Source organism: Lepidochelys kempii, chromosome 1 (assembly GCF_965140265.1).
Source record: "Lepidochelys kempii isolate rLepKem1 chromosome 1, rLepKem1.hap2, whole genome shotgun sequence".
NCBI classification, from domain to species: domain Eukaryota; kingdom Metazoa; phylum Chordata; order Testudines; family Cheloniidae; genus Lepidochelys; species Lepidochelys kempii.
In genome coordinates this window covers 289,652,269-289,675,363 of record NC_133256.1, presented here as the reverse complement: position 1 = coordinate 289,675,363, position 23,095 = coordinate 289,652,269, and the positions used below count along the sequence as shown (strand labels likewise).

At 40.9% G+C, this 23,095-nt stretch overlaps 1 protein-coding gene across 6 annotated transcripts in view; it reads left to right on the top strand.

The window, feature by feature from the left end:
• The first annotated feature begins 6,969 nt into the window (after positions 1-6,969).
• Positions 6,970-23,095, top strand: part of SRGAP1 (SLIT-ROBO Rho GTPase activating protein 1) — a 233,446-nt gene continuing 217,320 nt past the window's right edge. For 2 of the 6 annotated variants that reach the window (XM_073327898.1, XM_073327897.1), the window contains exon 1: positions 7,445-7,834. In XM_073327898.1, the coding sequence (XP_073183999.1) occupies positions 7,768-7,834 (67 nt within the window). In that variant the 5' untranslated portion in view covers positions 7,445-7,767. Of the gene's footprint in view, positions 7,419-7,440; positions 7,835-23,095 lie in introns of those variants that run through there. The other 4 variants (XM_073327901.1, XM_073327900.1, XM_073327906.1 and 1 more) reach the window with 4 other exon arrangements.

The following is a 23,095-nucleotide window of genomic DNA, read 5'->3' as shown; positions in this document are numbered from 1 at the left end:
AACTTTTACAGTCTTTCCCCTTCTTGTTCAGGGTCTCTCACATACTTCCTTGCCTAGGGAGCTTTTGCCAACTGAGCTTTCCTAAGCCTTTTTTTTTTTTAAAGCCCAGGTGTTCCTTACTTAATTAACTGCTTTTCAGCCACTGAGGCAGTGGACCTGGGTTAGCTCATTCCCTTCAGAGGAGTCTGTCACAACTAGGCTGGTCATCTGATTTCCTTCAAGGGACAGCCCTGTGACCATGTTTTATGTAGTAAGCAGAATATTAAAATTAATAGCCATACTTTTAATAAACCAAGACTAATTTTCAGACTATTTACGTATCTACCAACACAATGCTCCAGTTAGGTATGAATGCCCCCACTTTACCTACATTTAATTAATTCAGCATTTTGTTATATATTTTCCTCTTCTAAACGTGTGGCAGTTGCAGTTTCATAGGCTCATAGATTTAAAGGCTAGAAGGGACAGTTATGCTCTTCTAGTAAGATCTCCTATATAAAATAGACAAAAGAATTTCACCCACTAATTCCTGCAGCAGCCCCATATCGTATGGTTGCCCTAGAGCACAGAGTTCTTGCCTGTTCCTCATTTCAGAGCCTAGTTTTAACTTCACATCAATCCCTACTTCCACTCTATATTATTTATTAGTTAATTATTAAGAGTCTAATCACAACATTAGTAGAATAGTATTACACTATACCTATTAATGTGGTGTGTGCATAGAACATGTGTTGGCTAACAAATGGGATGTTCATATCCACACTTTGCCACGTAAAACAAGTATGTACACACCTATGTACTGATATGAGCATCCAAATCCAGGATATGGACTTCTTGTTAAGGTTCCCATATTTGAACCATTGAATTTTGTGACACTCAGGACCTGAGATGTGCTTGAAACAAAAAATCTGATCAAAGCACCAGGAATGTGTGGGGTCCAGATCCTAATTTTGTTGCTTGCGCCATTTTTATAAAAGACTAATTGTATGCTTTGGAGTCTGTTTTCTCTTGTTTCTTCTGGTATGAAATTCTAGCCCCACTGAAGTCAATGGCAAAACTCCCATTGACTTCAAAGGGGTCAGGATTTCATCCCTAGTGCCTGCAGTACATATATACATACTGTGCAACATCTGTCCCACTCATTGGGAGGACAGGAAAGCTTGCTAGCGTTAAATCTTAAACAGACTTTACTGAAATAATCTCACTTGCAAGTAAATACAATTTTACTCTCTACAAATGCTCATCTTATCTGTGACAAACATTAAACAAGCTCTCTCGATTTAACACTGTATCTAGACTATCATCATTTTTGCAATACCCCTCAAATGTTTCATTGTTTCAATTCAAGCTTTGTTCTTTCATTTAGAGACTATGTCCAATAGTAAGATGATTTTAAAGCATAATTATTTCTGTCTCCTTTTTTAGTCTGAAGAAAATTAGTGTCTGGTTTTGTTACTTAAGGAGGTTGATGTGTTACATTTTGTATTACACAGAGAATATTGCAGGGATATTCCACGAAGTGCAATCAGCTATAGGGTCTATTTTTGTTAGTAGCACAGGCAAGCAAATACTGTAACCGTTCATCAGGACGTGCAAATGAAATACAATAATGAAGTTTTCAAGCAGACAAAAGCCAGCGTGCCTTGCTGTTTTTCCCTTTTTGTATTTATATTCATGAGGTATTGTAGGAACTGCTGTTTGTTTAAACACATCTTTGCTTTACCATACAGATGTGTGTGTTTATTCTAGTAATTAAAAATCCCCAGTTCTCTGTTGGAGTAGATTAGTTAATCTTATATGTTTAGGTGGAAATCAAGAGCACAGTTTACAAGTAAAAAGAAAAGGAGTACTTGTGGCACCTTAGAGACTAACCAATTTATTTGAGCATGCTCAAATAAATTGGTTAGTCTCTAAGGTGCCACAAGTACTCCTTTTCTTTTTGCGAATACAGACTAACACGGCTGTTACTCTGAAACCTGTCAGTTTACAAGTAGTGTACCAGTTTTCTACTACTGCAGTACCCTACTTTATTTGTATTACTAATCCAATAGTGTGCTTTGCTAAAATACACAGTAATACTTTTCCATAACATCCCTCTTTCAAAGATGTAAACATGCTTTGCAAATATTAATTTAGAGTCACAGCACCAGTGTTGGAAAGCCAAATTCTACTATTCCCATTTGACCAAACTGGGACAGAGAGACATTAAGAGCCAGATTTTGACACTGAGGTCAATAGTTATTCCAGCTTTACATCTATGTCACTTAGAACAGAATCTGGTCTTAGTTCAAGGTGAAATCCAGATCCCACCAAAACCAACCTGTGGCAGAGACAGAACTAGAACCCAGTATCCAGAACTCCCAGTATTGTGCCTTAATATAAAGATCATTCTTCCTTTTGCCTTCCATTCCTCTGTCACAGCAGTAAAAAATAAACAAGTTCTAAACATTTATCATATGACACATAATTTAAATGTCATGCATGCCTCTGTTTAAAGGTAGATAATCAAACAAGTAAAATAAAAACCTTCCACGAGCCAATTCATCAAAGTGCAACCAGAAGAAACCAGCAGTTTTACCTAAAAGTTAATCAATCAAAAAATGTCTCTGTCTCAGGTGCAAAGGCAAAATTTGCTACAGTGCATTGTACAGATGGCTTTTTTCTGCTCTCAGTTACATGAGTGTAAATCAGGTGTAGATCTGTTGAAATGTATGGAGTTACACTAGTTTTACACCATGTAAGTGAAAGCAGAATAAAGTCTACTGTATTTCTAGCCATGAGCCAAACCAGTGCCTGTTCCTTAGAGAATTATATATATGTACTCAAACACTAATATTGGAACAAGCATATTAAGTTTATCAAATACAATGTTTGGCAGCCTTCTGCCTAACACCTAACCATTATCAAATTAATTTATGGGGGAGCTGTACGGGGGGCAGTGAGAAAGCCTCTTTATTGTTAATGATTGAAATAAGAAAATGCCACGTTCAAGGAAAACTGAGCCTGATCCAGTTTCCATTTAAATCAAAGGGAGCTTTACACAAACTTCTGTGGGAATAGGAGAATGCCCAAAGACAGGTTTAAAAAACATGGAGACTTTTCTAAAGGTAGTATTAATTTAGAAGGCTACCTTCCAAGCCCTGTTTCTTTAAAAACAGCTTTTCCGTAACAACCTTCTACTCCCTCTAAGGCTCCTCTCCCATATTCATATCTGGTATTATAGAGCGCATGCTAATATAAAAGTCTAAATTCTGTGGGGACTTGCATCTTATGATTGAAGTCTTTGCAGTGGGATTGCATGCAGTGTAAATCAGTGTAGAATTTAGTCCAGACTTGAGCTCATTGACTCCCTGAAACACCTTAAAAGAAGATTACACCCATGTAATAACACACAATCCTTTCCCAATCCTTGAAGAGAAAAATCAGGGTTTTCGGCCAGCTCAGGCTGGTTGCCCTGGAGTTCCAGCATAATTCAGGAACCAAAATTTATCTCTGCTGCTCACAAAGAGCTCTGACTCCTGACTTTGGCAGCCTCCCCGGCCTGCCGTCGAACATGCATACATACATCTCTCTATGCCCATATATGGAAGGTGGCTCCCACTGCTGACACACTAGTAAGTGAGCTAAGCATACTGAATTAACCAGCAATCATCTTGACACATGGGAGAGAGATCTCTGGAGGCAGACTGTGAAATTTGTATCTTCACAGACAATTGTTCTTTAAGGGAAACACATGTATCTGCTTCTGTTTTAACAGATATGTCCATGGGCTTTGTCTTGTCTACGCTAGAAAACGTTGTACCCATTTTCCACGGTGTTAGCCATGTAAATCGTAGTGTAGGCAGGGCTCAGCTTCCCCCCCTTTCTCCCCCCCCCCCACACCAGGTCTGATACACTGATAAACTGGTACCAGACCAGGTCTGACCAGGTACATCATTGCTGGAAAATCAGTACAAAATTTTTATAGTGCAGATTAATCCATGATGGTCAGCTCCCTCCAAAATACACGTATGCACACTCTCTATGCAGTCCCACTTCTATCCAAGGGCTAACTGTGAGCAGCAGCTAGGTGACGTAACTTCTGTAACGCCTAGGTTCCAAACCATTTCTCAGGCAGACCTTGCATTTACAGTTTCATTCTTGACTTTTCCCAGTGAAAGAGCTTAGATTCCTCGTTTTTTCATGGCGGTTGTTATGCACTTTCCATTGGTAGTCTGTTTATCCAGATGGGATAGGGCGGGTATACCTTGCCCCTCTGTGAACCAAGAAGGGGCTTAAAGGAGTCTTCATCCATTTTATCAGTGACCAAATAGGTAGGAAAGAGTTCAACCCCTTCATGGGGCAGAAAGGAGGAAGCTAGCCCTTAAAGATTGCTTGAGCTGTTAGACCTGGAGATATGAAGAGTTTGAACCTGTTGCAAACTACTGAGCGATGAAACTGACAGCTGTGCCTTGTAAGAAGGCATGCAAAGGAAGCAGAGGCTTCCAGAAGTAAAGACAGGTTGAGCGGATAGGTGGGCCTAGGGGAAGGGAGTTAATTTTCTCCCCTGAACAATGAGATATATTTCTGCCGGAGACTGTAAACACAGTAAGAACTGGTGCTTTTGGTGGCGTTTTTCCAGCGGGGCTCTTGGCTGTAGAAAGCAATCCTGTGGTTGTAGACACTTGGAATGGATCAAAGGAAGATTCCCTCTTTTAGCTGTGGTTTAGTGTGGGGATTAGGGATTTTTTTATTATTATTTGGACCTTTGGTAAAAGGAGCCGTCCTATTGATGTTGTTTTCCTCTGGCTAAGATAGTAATGTTCTTGTTAGGCTCTAAAAGTAGGGAGAAAAACAAATTAACAAATTGTGACTATAACCCTCTGAGGTGGCTGGTAGTCCTATTACATGGGGCAAATGTTCTTCTGTGTGGAGCTGAGTCTGCCTGATTACTTGGGAATGAGACTAGTACATAGGCAGCTTACATGACTATACCATCGCAATATCTTCAGGCTATTTTTTGTATTATGGTTCGCCACCCTCTCTGTTCCCCAAATAATTCCTAGATACTTATGACAATATAGTCCATCTTGTTGGCAACTATATGTGCCCTCAAACTCTTTATTGTTGTTTTTACTTCGCTATTAGTATTTGTTATTTGAGAACTCGAGTGCAATCAGGTGTGATCAAGGATGAAAAGGCTTTCGGCAGGCATGAGGCATGGCTGACAAACAGAAAGGATGGACTTCCTGAAGAAAAGATAGCACTTGCGTAACTATGCTATCTTTCCAGCTAATCCCCCATCTGTTAGGCACCCTATACTCTAGGGCTAGGTAGCAACCAACTGCTTTTGTGTCTCTTGTCGAAGGGATATAATTTGTAGGTCAAACTCAGAACTAAATTAGCTTCAGAAACGACTTTGAAAATAGCCTTCACTGCTCTGAAAGGGATGTTTTAGCTAGGCTCCATCAGGACTGACAATATGCATGAAGTCTGGGTAAGATAACTCACTAGTAGGGGAACAAAAGGGGATATGACAAAGGTTTTGAAAATAATGAATGACACAGAGAAGACAGAGAGACAAGATGGATAAGGTAATATCTTTTATTGGACCAACTTCTGTTGGTGAGTGAGACAACCTTTCGAACTTACACAGAGCTCTTCTTCATGTAACCTGAAGACCTAGAGTCCAGGTTCCAAGAAAATTCTGCCTCCAGAGTTTGTACCAATAATCTAAAATTGTACCAGCCCTACAGAGCGTAGCCCCCTTGTAGGATTATAGAGGGTGAACCAGGTTCCAGTCCCCCCCAAATGTCAGCAATTAGGATCAGAACTATTCCCAACAGTGGTAGAGGAGGGGAGATGAGGTATCTTCAGAGTCCATGAACACCAGTGATGTCAACAGACCACATACTTCAGTTTGAACTCTGGGTGTTTTTTATTTGTGGGCCACTGGTGTACTCTGAATTCCTTGCACCTCTAGCCATCTTCTCTGTTGACAGACATTCTTCCTACCCTTTAAATCTTTGGGGCATTGATATATAATTTCTTCTGAAGTTACTAAAAAGACTTCTGTTTTTCCCCTCTTTCACTTGGTGGAAGCTAGGTCCTTAATTTGCTGTAGTGATGTTCCCACCAGAGCAGCTGACTCTGTAGGTGCTCCAGGGCTCAAGCATCCACTGAAAAAAAATAGGGGGTACTCAGCAACTACAGGGCCAGATTAATCTTTTGTGGGTCCAGGCACCCAGACCATGGTCCTGCCACCCTTGGCCTCTTTCCCCAGAGACCCTGCCTGCCACTGGCTGAGGAAGGGGTTAGAGAGGAGTGCCTACAGGCAAAAACAAGTCAGCACCTGTGGTTCCCACCCCATCCATTACAAAAAAAAAGTTGTGTATTCTTCTAACCTGCCAAATGACAATTTATGTTCATTTGTATATTATGATCTGAGTTGGCAAATGCAAGTGCTTTCCCATCTCTAGTCTTACCCCTAGATCTAGTGGAGTGATGTGGTTCTTGTTGTGAATAAGCCGTATCAGAAAGGCAGCAGCCTCATGAGACTGAGGCTACAGAAAATGTTGTTAATGATAAAGGAAATTAAACCGTTTTCATTCAGCTCTTGGGCCCCTCCTAGCCCTCCAGCATCTCGTGCTGCCCGACGTCTGCGGTACTAGGAGTGGGGGGTAGAGGGCGTGACCTCTATTGAAAACGAGCAAGAAGAAACAATGCTTTGCTCTGACTGTAAACGTGATCCCCAAACTAAACGGTCTCTTCCCAGCCTGCCCACCTTCCCCCCTCCTCTCCCTATGGCTCCGTCGCGGCGGCTGCAGCGTGTGGATTTAACTTTCCACGCCAGGATCAAGGGCTTTCGATCACCTTATCTCCGCCTCACACCCCTTTCCCCAGCTAACACCCGCTCACCATATGCTCTCGGGAGAGGCCACCGGCTGCAGCAGCTGGTCCCACCCTGCCAGAGCCGAGTCTGGCTCAGCAGCCTCTGGGGCTGGACTGCTCCACGGGAGGCAGCCGGGCAGCCTAGCTTGCTGGGGCCTCCCCCTTCCCCTCCATTGGGGGGCCCGGGAAGGCGTGGCGACTGCGGTTGGCCGCCAGAGGCTTCGCTCTGCGCCGAGAGCCCGGCGCTGGCTCGCCCGGGGTGGGGGAAGCGTGCGAGCTTCGCTCCCTGCCCATTGCCGGCGGGGTGGGCGGGTCGCTGGCAGCGGCGGCGGCGGAGACGCAGTCCGGGTTCGTGCCCCAGGCCAGCAGCAGGGGGGAGCGGGCGCCGCGGGGCGGGGCGGCAGAGACACGGCGGAGGCGAGAACTTTATCCCCAGCGACCCCTCTCGGCGTTGGGCCCGGAGTTGAGGCGCTCGGTGCTGTCGCCTCGGGCTCGCTGCTCTCCCAGCCGGCGGCGGCGGCGGCAGCAGCTGGAGTAACCCGTGGCTGGTGAGGAGCCCGGCGCGGGGCGTTGACCCGGCCGCCCCTACCCTTTGTCCGCCCCGCCCCACCGGCGCGCGGAGGCATGACAGCGGTGCGGGGCAGCAGCGGGACTCGGCGCTAGCCCTGCGCAGAGGGAGCGGGTCCTTCCCACACCCGCCTTGGCCCCGGGGCTGGGCTGGGCTCTCTCTGCCGTGGCTGGAGGAGATGGTGCCCGCGCCAGGGTTAGTCTAGTCGCCCACCCCTGCCGCTGCCGGTCTAGCGCGTGTGGGCGCCGCTCCCCTCGCCGCCCGCGGGGCTCTGCTTTATGACCGTTTGACCCAACTTCAGAGCTCGTAGGAGAAACGCCGCCTGGATAATGTCCACACCGAGCAGATTCAAAAAGGACAAAGAGATTATAGCGGAGTATGAAAGTCAAGTGAAAGGTAAGTGGATGTCGGTGGGAATGGGGGTGGGGGGAGAAATATTCCCCCCTCTCTTTTTTGCTGCCTGACACTGATCCTAACTTGGGCTCCCTCTGAGGCTCATCACAAAATCCAGAGCGATCACAACGAGTGCTGGGAGGGGGAGGGTAACGAGATGAGTTTCGGTTGAATGAGCTGTACTGTACATGCTGATCAGAGTCATTCTGGAGCCACACTACACTGGGGGTGAGGACCGATTTTCAGACGCCCGGATTTGCACTTCAAACAACGGAGTAATTGCTGAACTCAATTTCCCTTAGTAGTGTCATTTAAGATAGGGGAAGACAGACGCCGCTCATGCAGCCCTTTACAATTTGTCAGGAATCAGTTTGGAGAAGGGCGAGGGGGGGATGGACTGATTTACAGCTGGAGTGGTTATGAACGGTCTGAGATTATGCACCTTTCATTAATCGGGGTTTAGTAACCTTTTAAAAAGCTTGGCAGTGAAACTGAAGAAAGACAATAGCAAGCCTTGCCCTCTTCATAATGCACATGGCTGTATTTCCCAAGGATTGCTTTGTGTGTTGAGCTGTAGCTGCTTGATTAATAAATTGATCTCTTCAATATTATAAAGTGTTTCAGCTTCAACATTAGCTACATTTTTACATCCAAGTACTGTGCTGAGAGCAGTGCAACTGGAGTCTTGGTTTCGCTGCTAATATTCCTTAGACCTTCAATATTCAAAAAGAAAGGAAACCAGTCTCTTTTTGTAAAAATACGTTTTGTGGAACAGAGGACAAGAAATTGATGTTTTAATGACATGGGGTTGTGCATGTTCCTTGGTACATGTTAATTCCTTTCCAGACTGACACAGTGGGTGAAAACTTGTGCTGTTCAATGAAATGCTTACACTATTCCAGTGGATATATATTCCAATGGATAGCTTTACAGACTTGTCTTAACTCAAAATGCTACATAAGCCTTTAACACTGACTGTATTATAAAGACAATATGTAAGCAAATACTAACTAGGGCCCTGATCCTGCTATGTGATATGCTAGTCAGAGCCTGCCTTCACATGGAACCCGACTATGTGGGTGCAGAGATCCCCCCACATATTCAGGATTGGGCCTGTGGATCCAAACAAGGCTTTGGAAAATGGAGAGAGAGTACCAAACACCCCACAATTGTTTATGAAATCCAACAGAATATCAATAGTTGCATAGTCCATCTTCTCTTTTTACTTGATCCTTCAATGAGATCACGATTATATCATCACAAATCCAGCATTTTCATGGCAACCAACTGTGATGAAAGAAGAAAACCGTCACTGTGTTTAACAGAATTAAAAAGATACTGTGCTTTGAGGGGAGGAGTCGTCTTGTATCCTCCTCTGTCTGCTCTCCCTACCTCCCCCCTCATTATTAGCTAATTTCACTAAAAACAAAGACTTGGGTAGTGAAGGCATCTGGTTATAAACTGTCTCCTCAGGTGTTACAGTCCCCCTTTATAATTGCCACTACTTCACAATGCATTTATAAACCTAATGTATAAGGAATTTTGATTTGTTCACATTGTTCCCTGTAGTGTCTCTGAATGTGTATAATGGTTGTCTTGACACTGCTGAAGTGATGACGCCCTTAGCAAAGCTGTTTAGAAAGATCCACTAGGACCTGTGGTTGTAGTCACAGCCTCTTTTTCAAAGACCTTTATAACAATTTAATTCCAGATTAAGAAAGTGATGCCAGAATGGGAAAAAAGTCTTCCTGTAATGACAACTGAATATTTGTGTAATGCCACGGCAGATCTCCAAGGCCAGAGAAGCAAATATAAACACAAATTACAAACAAACAAACAAACTAGAGTCAGATCCTGACCCCCAATATGGTCTCTCTTTTCACTGGGGAAACCCAAAGGGACTATGAAGGTACCCTAGTTAGACAGCAAAGTAACCTTCAGGTAGTGCAAAATCAACAAAGCCAGCTCTGTGCCACTTGTCCAGCATAGGCGTGTCAAGGCATGCTGGGAAAAAGGGCCATGACCCAAGCACCTCTTCCTCCAGTGATATCTAGTTAGTGTAATGTCCCCTAGGGAACTGTTACTATCAACATAAATTAAAGCTGCCCTAGAGATCTGGGGATTAGAGCAGTCCCTAGAATATAGCATGCACAAAGCTGGTATCTTTTGTCCTTTCCTCCCACCAAGGTCCTATGCTGAGTACAATTTGGTGTGACCCAGGGATCATTCTGGTTCCTAAATGCTGCAGTCCCAAAAGCCATAACTTCCAGAATTTGACAACTCAAAACATATGCATTTGAGTAAGCCCAGTTGCAAGACTTATCTGAATATGTTATTGGAGAAAATGGGCTTCTATTATACATCGCTAGTAAGGTGTGATTCTGTAGGTGGTGGTGCCGCCACATATGAAATGGGGATTTTCCGCATCCCACTTTACATATCTTGCTGTGCTGTTAATTCCTTGACTGAGTCAGTTCTATTAGATATTGTGCCAATTAACTTTCAGCTCACATAAGCTAGAAACTATTACTTGCAATACTTTCTAATTGTGTGAGTAGACTCACTTATAGGCAGTTACTACAAGAACCAAAGAAAGCAGAGGGCAGAGTAGATAGTTTGTAATTCTAACAGAAATACAAAGGGTACATTTCATTCATGGGTGGAGCATGCGAACATACCACTCCAGTTTCACCTGGTCCCTCATCTAACCATGAGAAACTTGATCTGCTACTGATTTTAGTGTTGTTCTTAAAGACTGCTTTTGTCACCAGGAATAAAACTATCAAATTTGTGGAAAAAAGAAAATAATTTTAAAATAAGAATCTTAAACTCCAACAAGTGCAAGGCTACAGAGTCTTTGGACCTGATCTTACAGTTAGATCCATGTGGGTGGACCCTTGTACCCATGCTCAGCCCCATTGACTTTGGGGATGTTCCATGCTAGGTGCAAGGCTTGGCCTGATTGGATCTGATTGCAAGGTTGGAGCCTTAATTTGTAGGGAATAGTTGGAGAAAGGCCACTTGCATGTAAACCTAAAATTCAGTGATTCATTGGAGGTGTGAGACCTTTGAGTACAGTGAGCAATGCTGGTTGTACTGTGTACTTAAAGTTTGCTGTTAAGAATAGATACTTTTATTAAACTGATTAGCTGTGTCAATTTCTAATTTAAGACGCCTTTATGAGGGCTAACAGGATTTAGTTTATTTCAAATCCATTTTTAACAGTTGCTCTTAAGGATAAGCTTAAAATTGGTAAGGTAGTCTGGGGCGTGTGCCTTACAGATCTCTTGATTGTTGGATAATTGAATGAAATTACTTGGAATCATGGAAGGGACCTTGAGAATTCATTTAGTACGGTTCCCTGCACTGAGGCAGGACCAAGTATACCTAGACCATCTCTGACAGGTGTCTGTCTAACCTGCTCTTAAAAACTTCCAAAGATAAGAGTTCTACAACCTCCCTTTGTAAGTTATTTCAGTACTTAACTAGTCTTATAGTTAGAAGTCTTTCCTAATATCAAACCTACATTTCCCTTGCTGTGGATTAAGATGATTACTTCTTGTCCTAGCTTTAGTGGATGTGGAGAACAGTTCATTACCATCCTCTTTATAACAGCCCTTAACATATTTGATGACTATCAGGTCCCTGCTGAGTTGTCTTTTTTTTTCAAGACTGACACCCCCAGGTTTTTTTAAAGCTTTCCTCATAGGTCAGGTTTTCTAAACTTTTTATCCTTTTTGTTGCTTTCCTCCAGACCCTCTCCTGTGTATCCACATCTATCTTAAGGTGTGGCTTCCGCAATTAGACACAGTTCTCTAGCTGAGGCCTCACCAGTGCTCAGTTTAGGGGGAAATTACCGTGCTTGTCTTACATGCAAAACTTCTGTTGATACAGCCCAGAATATTAGGCTTTTTTTGCAACTACATTATATTGCTGACTCTCATTCAATTCGTGATCCACTGTAACCCTCAGATCTGTTTTACCAGTCCTACCACCTAGCCAGTTATTTCCCATTTTTGTAGTTGTGCATTTGATTTGTTTTATTTATTTTCTTTCTAAGTATAATACTTTGTACTTTATAGAATTTCATCTTGTGGGTTACAGACCAATTCTTCTGTTTGTCAAGGTCATTTTTAATTCTTGTGTCCTTCAAATCATTAATAACTACTCCGACTATGGTCTGTCAACGTGATTTGCACCTTCCTTATATTAATTTAATCAAAATGGAGGAAGAGACTTAGAGGGGGCCACTTGTGTTCATTTATACTTACTTTATATACCATTCAGTCTACAATTCATATATATACTCTTATGAGATGTCATCTGGTTGTAAAATTTCAGAACTCTAGTCTTGTCTGCTTTTTGGGTGTTTGGGGAGCAAAAAGGCCTTCTAAAATGATATACACTCAGAGATAGCTAGAACTGTGTAGTATTAGAGCAAAATACATAAAGGTACAGCATAACACTGACCTTCAAATATTCAGTTTAACACAATATTACATGTTTTAAAAGGAAATAGGAGAAAGTTCTATTTAGCTCAGCAGCTGACATGTACTCTGCCTGTATCAACTGTATTATTATCCCTCTGGAGCATCTGAGAATGAATATACCTGCCTATCTCAGAATTGTGTAGCACTCTCAAGCTCAAATGTACTCATTCACTTGATTGTCTACTTCAGCCTGACTGTTGTTTTTATTCAGAGACCAACTGGTTCCTGGCACTGTTCTTAAAGTACTAATTTAAAGTAAGACCAATTTGATGGATTTACTGAGGAACCCAGAGAGTTAGACAAACAGTAGGACACATCCCTTGGGGTCTGTATTGGTATTTTTTGTATGATGACTGATCAGTTTCTGAGATTTTGAACATCTGACTTTGTCTGGTTTAAAAAAAAAATTCCCTTTACAAGTAGGGATGTAAAATTGAGCCCTGTGCAGAGGACTGACACAATACCTGTGCAGCACTTAAATTCCCTATAAGCCTTTAAAATAGGCCTAGGCACCCTTAAGTCCTATTAGGGTATGTCTAAACAACAAACAGACACCTGTGGCTGGCCTGGATCAGCAGACTTGGGCTCACGGGGCTTGGGCTATGGAGCTGTTTAATTGTGATATAGAGGCTCTGGCTCAGGCTCCATCCCAAGCCCTGGGACCCAGCAAGCGGGGAGGGTCCCGGAGCCCAGGCTCTAGTCGGGGCCCGAACATCTATATTGCAATTAAACAGCCCTGTAGCCCAGGCCCAAGTGGGTTGACAGAGACCAGCCGTGAGTGTTTAATTGCAGTATAGACATATCCTTACCGGCCCTCCACAAAGTAAAATTCACTTGGTGTGGATAGTAAACATGCTTACTAACTACCTGATCCAAGCACTTCTATTGTAAGATTGTGAATGTTTGAAGGTGTGTGCCTAATGTTAATTAAGGATTGGATGTGGAGCTGGTTAGAAACTTGCCAGTAGAACGTTTCTCTGTTGGAAAATGCCAGTTCATCAAAAGCAAAACATTTTGTGGAAATATGTCTGCTTGAATTAAACTTCGTTTTGAAAGAAAAATTGAAAAAAGTGTTGTGTGGTCAAAACATTTTGTTTTGAAATGAAAATCAAAGCATTCCATTCCTACTTAATTTTGTATTTATGTATTATAGAGTCATAGAATATCATGGTTGGAAGGGACCTCAGGGGATCATCTAGTCCAACCCCCTGCTCAAAGCAGGGCCACTCTCCAATTTTTGCCCCAGATCCCTAAATTGCCCCATCAAGAATTGAACTCATAACTCTGGGTTTAGCAGGCTAATGCTCAAACCACTGAGCTATTATATTAGAGCTATGCAGCGGGAGGAGGTTTCATTTCACAAAGGATTTTAAATTTGGCTTTATTCTGAATTGGAATGATAATCAAACACCGAAATTCTCTAAAGAAAATTTTTGAAATGTATGTTTGTTTTTTATTTCAACTTTTTTTAAATTGTATTTTACAATATATTTTATAATATAAAATAGTTTCAAAACCAAAACTCATAACAAAATTTTTGTTTTGAAAACATTTTAAATTGGATATAATCATAGAATCATAGAATATCAGGATTGGAAGGGACCTTAGGAGGTCATCTAGTCCAACCCCCTGCTCAAAGCAGGACCAATCCCCAGATAATGATGTTAGTATAACCCTTTTCCAGTTTTCTTTGAAATTCCTCAGACAAACTCTAGATATAAAATTTAGAAAGGAAAAATCAAAACAATGTTTTGATTGATCTTAAAAAAACATAAATTCTGACTCTCATTTTGCTGGAAACTTGAAATCTGTGGGGCTTTGTTACATTCTGGAATGGAAACATTTTGAAATTGTGGATTTCCCATGAGCGGAAAAATTGATTCCCTCTCAACTAGAAGGCATCAGGAAGAATTTGTCATGGCTTTCAGAATACAATCCAGGACCTTCTCGTATCTGCAAAAAAAAAAAACCCAAACAAAACAAAAAACTAGCAAGAGTAGAAACTATCATTTTGATAGTTGGGCACTTCGATAGGCTTTATACTTTGCCCTTTCTTACACCTTTTAGATTGTGTGATATATCTGTACTATTGTTCTGTGACTTCCATTTAAAAATAAATCCTTATTTCTGTTCAAAGCAGCTGTTCAGGAGACTCAGAATATCATTTGAATGTAAATTTAAATATTACCAAATGAAAGTCTTCCATCTTGAGGGTTTTAAGATGCTTTAAAAACGTGTAATGAATTTTGCCTTCTTACAGATAGGAAAACTCTGGTACAAAGAAGGTAAGTGGGTTGGCCAGAGTCACAAAGGAGATCTATTTGGCAGAGTCAGGAATAGGCTCAGGACATGTGACTCCCTGTCCTGCATCTTAACCATGAGACCATCCCTTTTCCATTTCATATTTTGTGTTTCAGTGGACATTTGGAGGGAATGGAATCTGGGTCACTTCAGTACATGTGAACAGGCAACCAGTAATCATGAAAGTGGTGGGTCTTAACTGTGTGCGTGTGCATATGTGTGTATATATATATATATATATATATATAATAATAAGTGTGTGTGTGTAAAATATATATATATAAAATAAATTACCATAGTTAATTATCTTAAATATGGTGATTGGCTTTTGTCACCTTAATGATTAAGAGTGAAAGATCTAACTTCCCTCTTAATGTGTTCACATACCTCATTGAAACCAATGCAATTTGGATCCTGTACAATGGTTTCTTCTGGTGTTCTTTCCAAGTGTTTTCTCCACGATATTTCAGCATTTCGTAGTAAAGTTCTAAATCAAGTTAAGGTTCATTTAATTTCCTACCATTATCTTTTTATTGGTCACTTTTTATGAAGTAAAGTATCCGTTGCTAATAACATCAGACTGATAGCTCGGAAATGGTTCTGTGGTCAGATGGAATGGCTTCTCAGTTCATCTTTCTGCTTCGTTTTGCTTAAATTAATTTCAGTTTCTATGAATACTGGTTCCCTTGCCAATCAGTGCAGCTCCAAAGGCAATGGATGTCAGCACTGGAAAAGGTTGGCTAGCAGCGATAAGACTCTACAGTAAGAAATCCTCTGCTGACGCTTATACATGCTCTTAGCATTGACTCTCTGCTGGCAGTGTGGCATCTGCATGTTGGACAAGACTGGTCACAGTGATAGGGGACAACCACACTAAGCCATGTGCAAGTGGATCAATGGCATGTTGCTGTATTAACAGAATGTCAGTGGCCCACCTCTGACCCCTGTGCTCCTATGAGTAGAAATTAATGCTAACTCAGTTTCTGTTTAATCTAGATTAGTTTCTAATAATCTACCCTTACTGCTCAGGTTTCAAGGAACAATCTAGCACCTCTTCCACCAATTTGCATAACCATACTCAAGTATTAGGATTCTTTTTGTTCTGATGGAAACAAGCCTCATAGCCAGCTTCTCTCACTTTGTCAGTTACTAGTCATAACTTACGTTAAGCCTTTTCTTTACTGCTTAGTGTGGGCAACAATCTATTCCAATGTGTCTTACCCCTGTTCTGGAAAGACCATTCTTGGGGCAGGAAAGCTAATTTAGTCACCTTCTCACCTTACCCTTTCAGCTCGTAGACAAAAATGAATGCAAACTCTGATGGCAGTTCTTATGTGAAAGCTGGGTCACAAGGAAGTGGACTGTGACCGCTTTGCATAGGTCATTAAACTGGTTCAAATGATAATGGCAATTTTCATCAAATCGCAAACTAGAGATGGAAAAGACCTATTATGTGCACGTGTGTGCACGCATACATTCAGAACTGCAGGAGAGTCTCTCTCTCTCTCACACACACATGCGCGCGCACACACACGGCAGTAGGACCCAGGTGGTGTGTCATCTTCCACTGGAACCCCACCACCATGTGGGAGAAGGAGGAGGAAGAGTGCGGAGAGGAGCCAGCTAGAGACTACAACTGGTAGGAGCAGAAGCAGTCCAATCCAGAACCTCTGGACATTGAGAGAACTTTCAACAGTTTTGACTGGACTTTCTCTGTTTTATGCTGATTGGCTGTTAGCTCAAACCCTCCCCCCTCGATTTCACTCTGTACCTGCCCCTCTTACCTCCTCCCCCTCCCCCTCTTCCCTTCCCTTTTTCTTTCCATTTAGCTAAACCCAACTTAAAAAGTGTCACTAACATGATGTTCTCTCCCAGCACATTGTTGACTCTGTGTTATACCCCTTCCTCCACCCTGTCTGTCTTTCTGTTTAGATTGTAAGCTCTTCAGGGCAGGGACTATTTGCTACTCTGTTTAATGCCTACCATAATGCGTCCCCATGCTTGGTAGGCCCTTCAGCACTATAGTAGTAAATGTGACTAGATTGTTGAAAAATAATACATCTGCCAATGCAGGATTATTCCTTATAGTTCATTTTTGTTATATCTTCAGTCCCATTTTAAATGACTGTAGTGATTGGGTGTCCATCAGTCGTCTTGAGAGACGATGCTACAGCCTGAGAGGGATATTATTATCAGGAAGATTTTTTTTATACTGTATTTCAGCTTTCCTCTTCCATCATTATTGAGCCAAAGAGAACATTCCTTTTCCTGTAACCTATCTACTGAGCCACCCAATGCCTCATGAATTAATATATTCTTCAGTTTGTGAAAATTAACTGGAATGTGGTCAGGTCAGTCAGTCTTGGAAAACATCTAAATATAAAGACACCTACCAGATACATGTTGGTAATATCCATGTTGCTTGTTGCATAACTCAGCATTTTATTATCTATCTTGCTTTTTAGTCCGTCCACTGATCAGTGTGCTTCAGGACTGCTTGTAATATACTCTTGAGCAGTTTCAGGTAGCTGCTATTTTTTTAAAAAGGAAAGCAAATCTCTGCCCTCTTCCCCCAGTCTGACAAGGATATTTCAACTTTTTTCTCCCAGAAATGTGGCATTTCCACCCAAAATTGTACCAGACTCATGTGGAAGGCATCTATCTTTGAGTAGTAACAAGCTTAATGTCACATACCTTGCAGCCCACTGGAACTAGAAATGGGAACTTTATACCCCATTGGAAAGGGGAAATACCAAGTGTTTGCATCTAGCCCTGCTAAATCCTGAGGTACTGGATCTCAAAATAACCTTTGTATAGGGGAAAATTACATTAGATTCATTTGTAGATATTTCTGAAACATTAATGTTCTTCTTCCTCCAAGGCCTACCTTCATGGTGTGAAGGCAACCTGATTTACAGTGCTCTTGCTCTCTGTCAGCGAGATTACATTCAAAGTTCTCTTAGAAAATGTGGCATGTACAGAGTGCATTATGATGTACTGTGATATAAAGGTGTCAGCAGTATGAGCTGGGATGATCTGTATAATTAGCTTATGGCTTTGTTACTCTCAGGTGAGCATATCAAAATTATGCTGAGGAAATTTCTATGGTACGTTACATTATCTATATGTGGGTACATATGTAAATGTTCCTTAATTATACTTCCTCTGGAAAAAGCATGTATGTGTACTCATGCATATCTTAAATTGTGGAACTTCTGGAAGTTGTGGGTTTTTTTATAATCTTGATAGTGGGAGAAAAATTTTCTTTCCCTGTCATGAGAGTTCTACCAGGATTGTCTAGAAACGGGTATTTATGCATACATTTTCAATTAGCTTTTTTTCTTGTATATAACTTATTTAAGTTTCAGTTGTAATTTCCTGAGATTTTTTTCCTACAAATGCATAAGTGGAAGTGAGTGGGTAGACTGTGGAAAGGTATTGCTGTTGAATATAGTATATTTAAAAAAACAAACAAAAAACCCAAAACAACACCTGAAAATGTACTTTACGTAAAATGACTTTTTTTCCGAATGGGAAACATAGGTATATTTACAAGAATTAATAATTGGAGCCGTTATGATACAGTATTTCTTGTAAATCATATTTGGAATAAAAACAAGCATAGCTGACTTACTGGATGACGATTTCCAGGAAGTAATGATTGTAACCCTTTATGTAATTAGCCACCATGGAAAAATAAATGAGTATTGCAATTTCATATAGATAGACTTGTCCAGACTGGTCAGCTGACACAAACTTTGTTCATTTGAAATATTCAACATGTGTTTTGTTAACAGTATATTGTTGCTGTAATGTGCTCAGAAGCCTTGCTGCTTTAATCTACTTTTCTCTTTTTGTTTGTAAGTCCACAACTGGATTTCCAATGAGGTGTTAAGAGCTTATATATTCTGATGCTTATTGGCTTTGCCATGGAGTAGAGACTGGGTCTTAGATGCCAGTGTGAAAGGATTGTTTAATATGTGGCTTTATTCAGAATAGTTTTGTATACTGATGTCTAATTTCCAACTAACAGTTGATACAATTAGTCAGACCCTGAGTGTCAAGACAGAAAATGGAACAAAAGTGTTATTAATCTCAACAGATACTCTTAAATTAAAATCTTAATGAAGCGCCGAGTGGGAAAAGGTCTGCTGCATAGAAAATAGAAAGAACTAGGGAGTCCAATATAGGGGCTTGCTGCTGTATATCTGGCCACCAGTGGTCTCTTCTCCAATATGCTCTTATCTCCAAAAGAGAAGGCTTCTCAACAGCTATTGCTACCTTCTCCTCCCCCACTCTTCCAAATGATTTCTGTTGTAACAGCTCCTGATAGGATGATTTTTATGTGCACCTTTTTAGTTATACTTGTGACATTGTAGTTGACTTTATAATCCCTTCCTCATCAACCATTTGTACTGTCACAATGACTCAATGGGTCAAATCCTGAAGTTCTTACTTGGGGAGAATGATCATTAATATCAGTGGCTGTTTTGCCTGACTAAAAGTTGAGTAAAACTGACAGTATTTGGCCCTATGACTTAAGGCAAAAACTAAGCAGCAGGAACATCTTGGCCATTCCTCTCATTTAATCAAGTTACAGTCTTCATTTGAGTCACAAACTTCCATTCATACTGACCTGCTGTTGTCTGTATGTAACTGCAAAGTATTGCCAAATACTGAATCTGGGTTTGGTTGTCGGGAGAGGGGGGGTTAGTAACAGTCTTCATTTGAGGTTTTTAGCCATTTGAAAGTGTGACACTATTGGATGTTTGGGCCTTCGGAGGTCAAGAGCTCTGAATAGAGAAACCAACAAGCCTTAAGAAATAAAACTTCCATTTTCATGCTGATGTGCATAGTAATGCAACTAAAGAGAAATATGAACATGAGCAGAAGTGTTTTCAAATACAATTTCTCAAAACATTTTTTCTATGTGGCATCAGCAGCCCTTTAAAATACTGTCATTTAAGAGGGAGCTTAGAGCCAGTGTGTTTTGGTGTCTGGTAACGTTTAATCAATCTTAAATACAACAAGTTGGCAAGCTTTGTTCTTCCTTTCCGTTATCAGACACATGATTTCTTTCTTACAATAAACATGCTGTCATCAAGAAATGAGGGAAAAATTATTTTAAATCTCTAACTCCCTTACTGCCAGTTCAGCGGAATGCTAATAACATGAGGGCAGGATGGCTCAGGAGATTGGTAATAGAATAAGGAGCATATTTCCTACAGGTTGCCAGCTGAAATCCAGCATAGGTCAGTAATGACTAAATTGATGCCACTTTAAAGCTGCCAGGTGACCAGATGGTATGAGATCTTATTTCAGTTTAAACGGAACAGGTAGGCTTTCACGTTGCAAAAATTCTTGTGGTTGGCAAGCTTGAAAACAGACTCAAATGCCTATTGAGTCTTTGGCCTGTGGGCCTAGATATAGAAAGGTAATTAGGCACCTCACTTCCCTTGAAATCAGGGCTTTTGAAGTTCTGGGCCCTGGAGGTTGATTTGCCCTTGGAAGTAGTTCCTCTAGAATGTGATAGACAGATACACATTTGGCATTCTATTACTGGAAAGTATGTTTGGCTGGTCTACTTGTTTGCTGGATAAATAAGGGAACTCCACCCTCCATATGCTTGTACTCCTTTTTAAAGTAAAAACAAAATTGCTTTTATAAGTAATCATTTGTTTTACTAAATCAGTTTGAAAAAAATCTAGAGGATAATTTATTCAGCACATCCATTAAAGTAGTAGATATCTTGAAGAATAAACAACAATGGGTATAAAATCTCTAGAGAGGAACAGTCGTACTGAACTAAAATAGCCTGAGGATGCATATATTTGAAGACTGCATCCAATTTTAACAAAAAGAATAATTGCTGAGTTGAAATATCCTGGCTCATAATTAGAGGTATGTAAGCTATTCTCTTTCAACAAATTATTAGTACCTTTTTCTGTTTGAATTTTCAACAAACAAAAACCTGAAGTTTATTCAAAATTAATTGAAAGGTTTATGCAGCATACTTCAGTCAAGAGCTTTTGTTCTGAGTATTCTATTTGTAATTTGCTATTCATCCAGTGTAACCAGACATCTAAAGATGCATTATGTTTCTGCTCCCTGATTGCCTGAGTCCCAGGCTCTCAAACCATTCACGATGTCCATCTAAAAAATTTTGCCGCAAAAATTTATCCCAATGAATGTTGGTAGAAAGTAAGGAGGAGAGAGGGGAAAGGGCTCACAAATAGCATCTGAAGCAAAACTGAAGCTTTTACTCGATCAGATAACAATAAATGTTTTTATTACTCGTCCAGCTCCAATCATAATACATTTAGTGGGAAGGAGGAGAAGCTAGTTGAGTTCACTTATAACAATTAACCAAACTATCTGTCATGTTTCATCTGCCTATGATGAAGTGAACCTCATTTCATAAGCAAGCTTGATTGTACAGTTGTATGCAAAGTACCATAGCTCAGGTGTGTGCTTCAATATCAGTGGTAAACAAGAAGAATGAAACTGAATGTCAAAATCTGATGAGCTTGTAAACAGAGGTTTGAGAAGACACTCCTGGTATGTTTCTGAAGGGCTGCTTTAGATTTATTTTGTGTTCAGCAAGAGAAGGGGTTTCTCTCTCTCTCACCCATATCTAATTGCCGATTTCTAATAATTAATATTGATGGGGCATCTTTTTTTGTACTGGACCAGGTGCAGTTCTCATTTTACAATATTTTTAAATACTCCTCTTAGTCTCGTCTTCATCCAGGTAATTAAAGGGATATATTGTTGTAGGGATGTGATAAATCTCCGAGCTTGTAAAGTATCAGGGGTAGCCATGTTAGTCTGTATCCACAAAAACAACAAGTCTGGGGCACCTCGACTCCGAGCTTGTAAACTGTCTTTACATGAATGCACTCAAACTGTAAGTATTTGCATTAACACATTAGTTTCTAAACTGTGGTACATGATCTGCATCTGCTAGTCACGTGATGTTGACTTATCCTCCTTGTTGCCACCTGCTAACTTGCATTAAGAGAGCTGAAAATACATTACTTCCAAATATGAATTTTCCAGGCCAGCAATTGCTGCAGTTGTCAAAGGGGCGTTATTTGATTATTGGGCGGTTGGTAGTATGTGTGATCATGGAGAAGTGATCAAGAAGACTATCCCCTAATGTATTCTGCAACATGTAGTATGGAGGAGAGGCTGCATGGCAAATTTTGCCCTATTGGCAGGTGTATTTTAAGTTCCTTGGAACAAGGAAAATCTTTATGTATTTGCACAATGCCTAGTACAGTAGGGTTCTGGTCTGACTGGCAATCACAGGAGTTACTACAATATAAATGGTAACAATGTTATAGGAGGCGAACACCAGGACTGACTTTGGTCGTAAAGTCTCTGGTTCTGGATGATCAGCTGTACTACATTCTGATGCAATCAAAACTTCTAATCTGTCACAGATGTTCAATCTCTCCCTTCCTGGTCCAAGTTCAGGACCCAACTGAGCCCTGAGGTGAGCCAGGTATAATTCAGTTGATTTCAGTTTACTGTTGACTTACAGCAGGCCTAAATTAGCATTGATTGGCACTAGCTCTACTGAAGGTTTGGAAGAAACTATTAGAAGGAATGTGGCACAGTGGAAGTGCTGGTTTCTATGTAATTCAGTCTAGACTTAAGAATGCCAAATTAGTGTATTATTTGGTGGTTTCCTCAGTAAGATTTGTTTTCCAGTGAGACTTTGAGTGATTAGAAACTTGCTAAATCTTTACTAGTCAAGCTGCCTCCCATGCTCTAGCTTTCTTATCTGTGAATGCACAAGGTAGACTGTCACTATATGAGGTGTCCCATTACCATGAACAATTGCTAACTAATGCAAGACTATGATGTCACTGGCTGTTGAGCTGTACCCACTGTATGACTTGGGGTGGAGAAAGGTGGTAATTATCTGGTTTGGTATCTGCTTTTTTTATAAAGTGTTTGTTACAGCCATAGGCCTCAGTCCTGTAAACAAGGCCATGCTTAAATTTACACACACAAGTATGTTGACCTCACTGGGGCTACTGACCTTCCAAGCATTACTTATGTCTGTAAGTGTCTGCAGGATTGGGGTTTTATTGTATCATGAAAATGTGCAACATGAATGAAGAGCGCTGCAAGTCTTTCCTCATTTGAATAGATGCTCATAATCGATTCCTAGTCCCTAGACACTGTCAGTGTGCCATGTCAAAGTGGCTGCTCATTTGAGTAAGGATCTGACCTGTACTTAAGACCCCCCCAAGCTTCTTGCTAATCTACAATAATACAAATAATTATCTATTGAAACTAGTCAAGAACTACAACTTGACTTGGATAGAATTAGGAGGATAAAATTGGATATGGTAATGGGTATGATTTAGTGGTAATGGATATACTTGAACGTTGTTGCAGTGAAGTCCTTTTAGATACATGCTATTTTACTTTTCTCTGTGTGTGTGCAGTTCAAACAAAA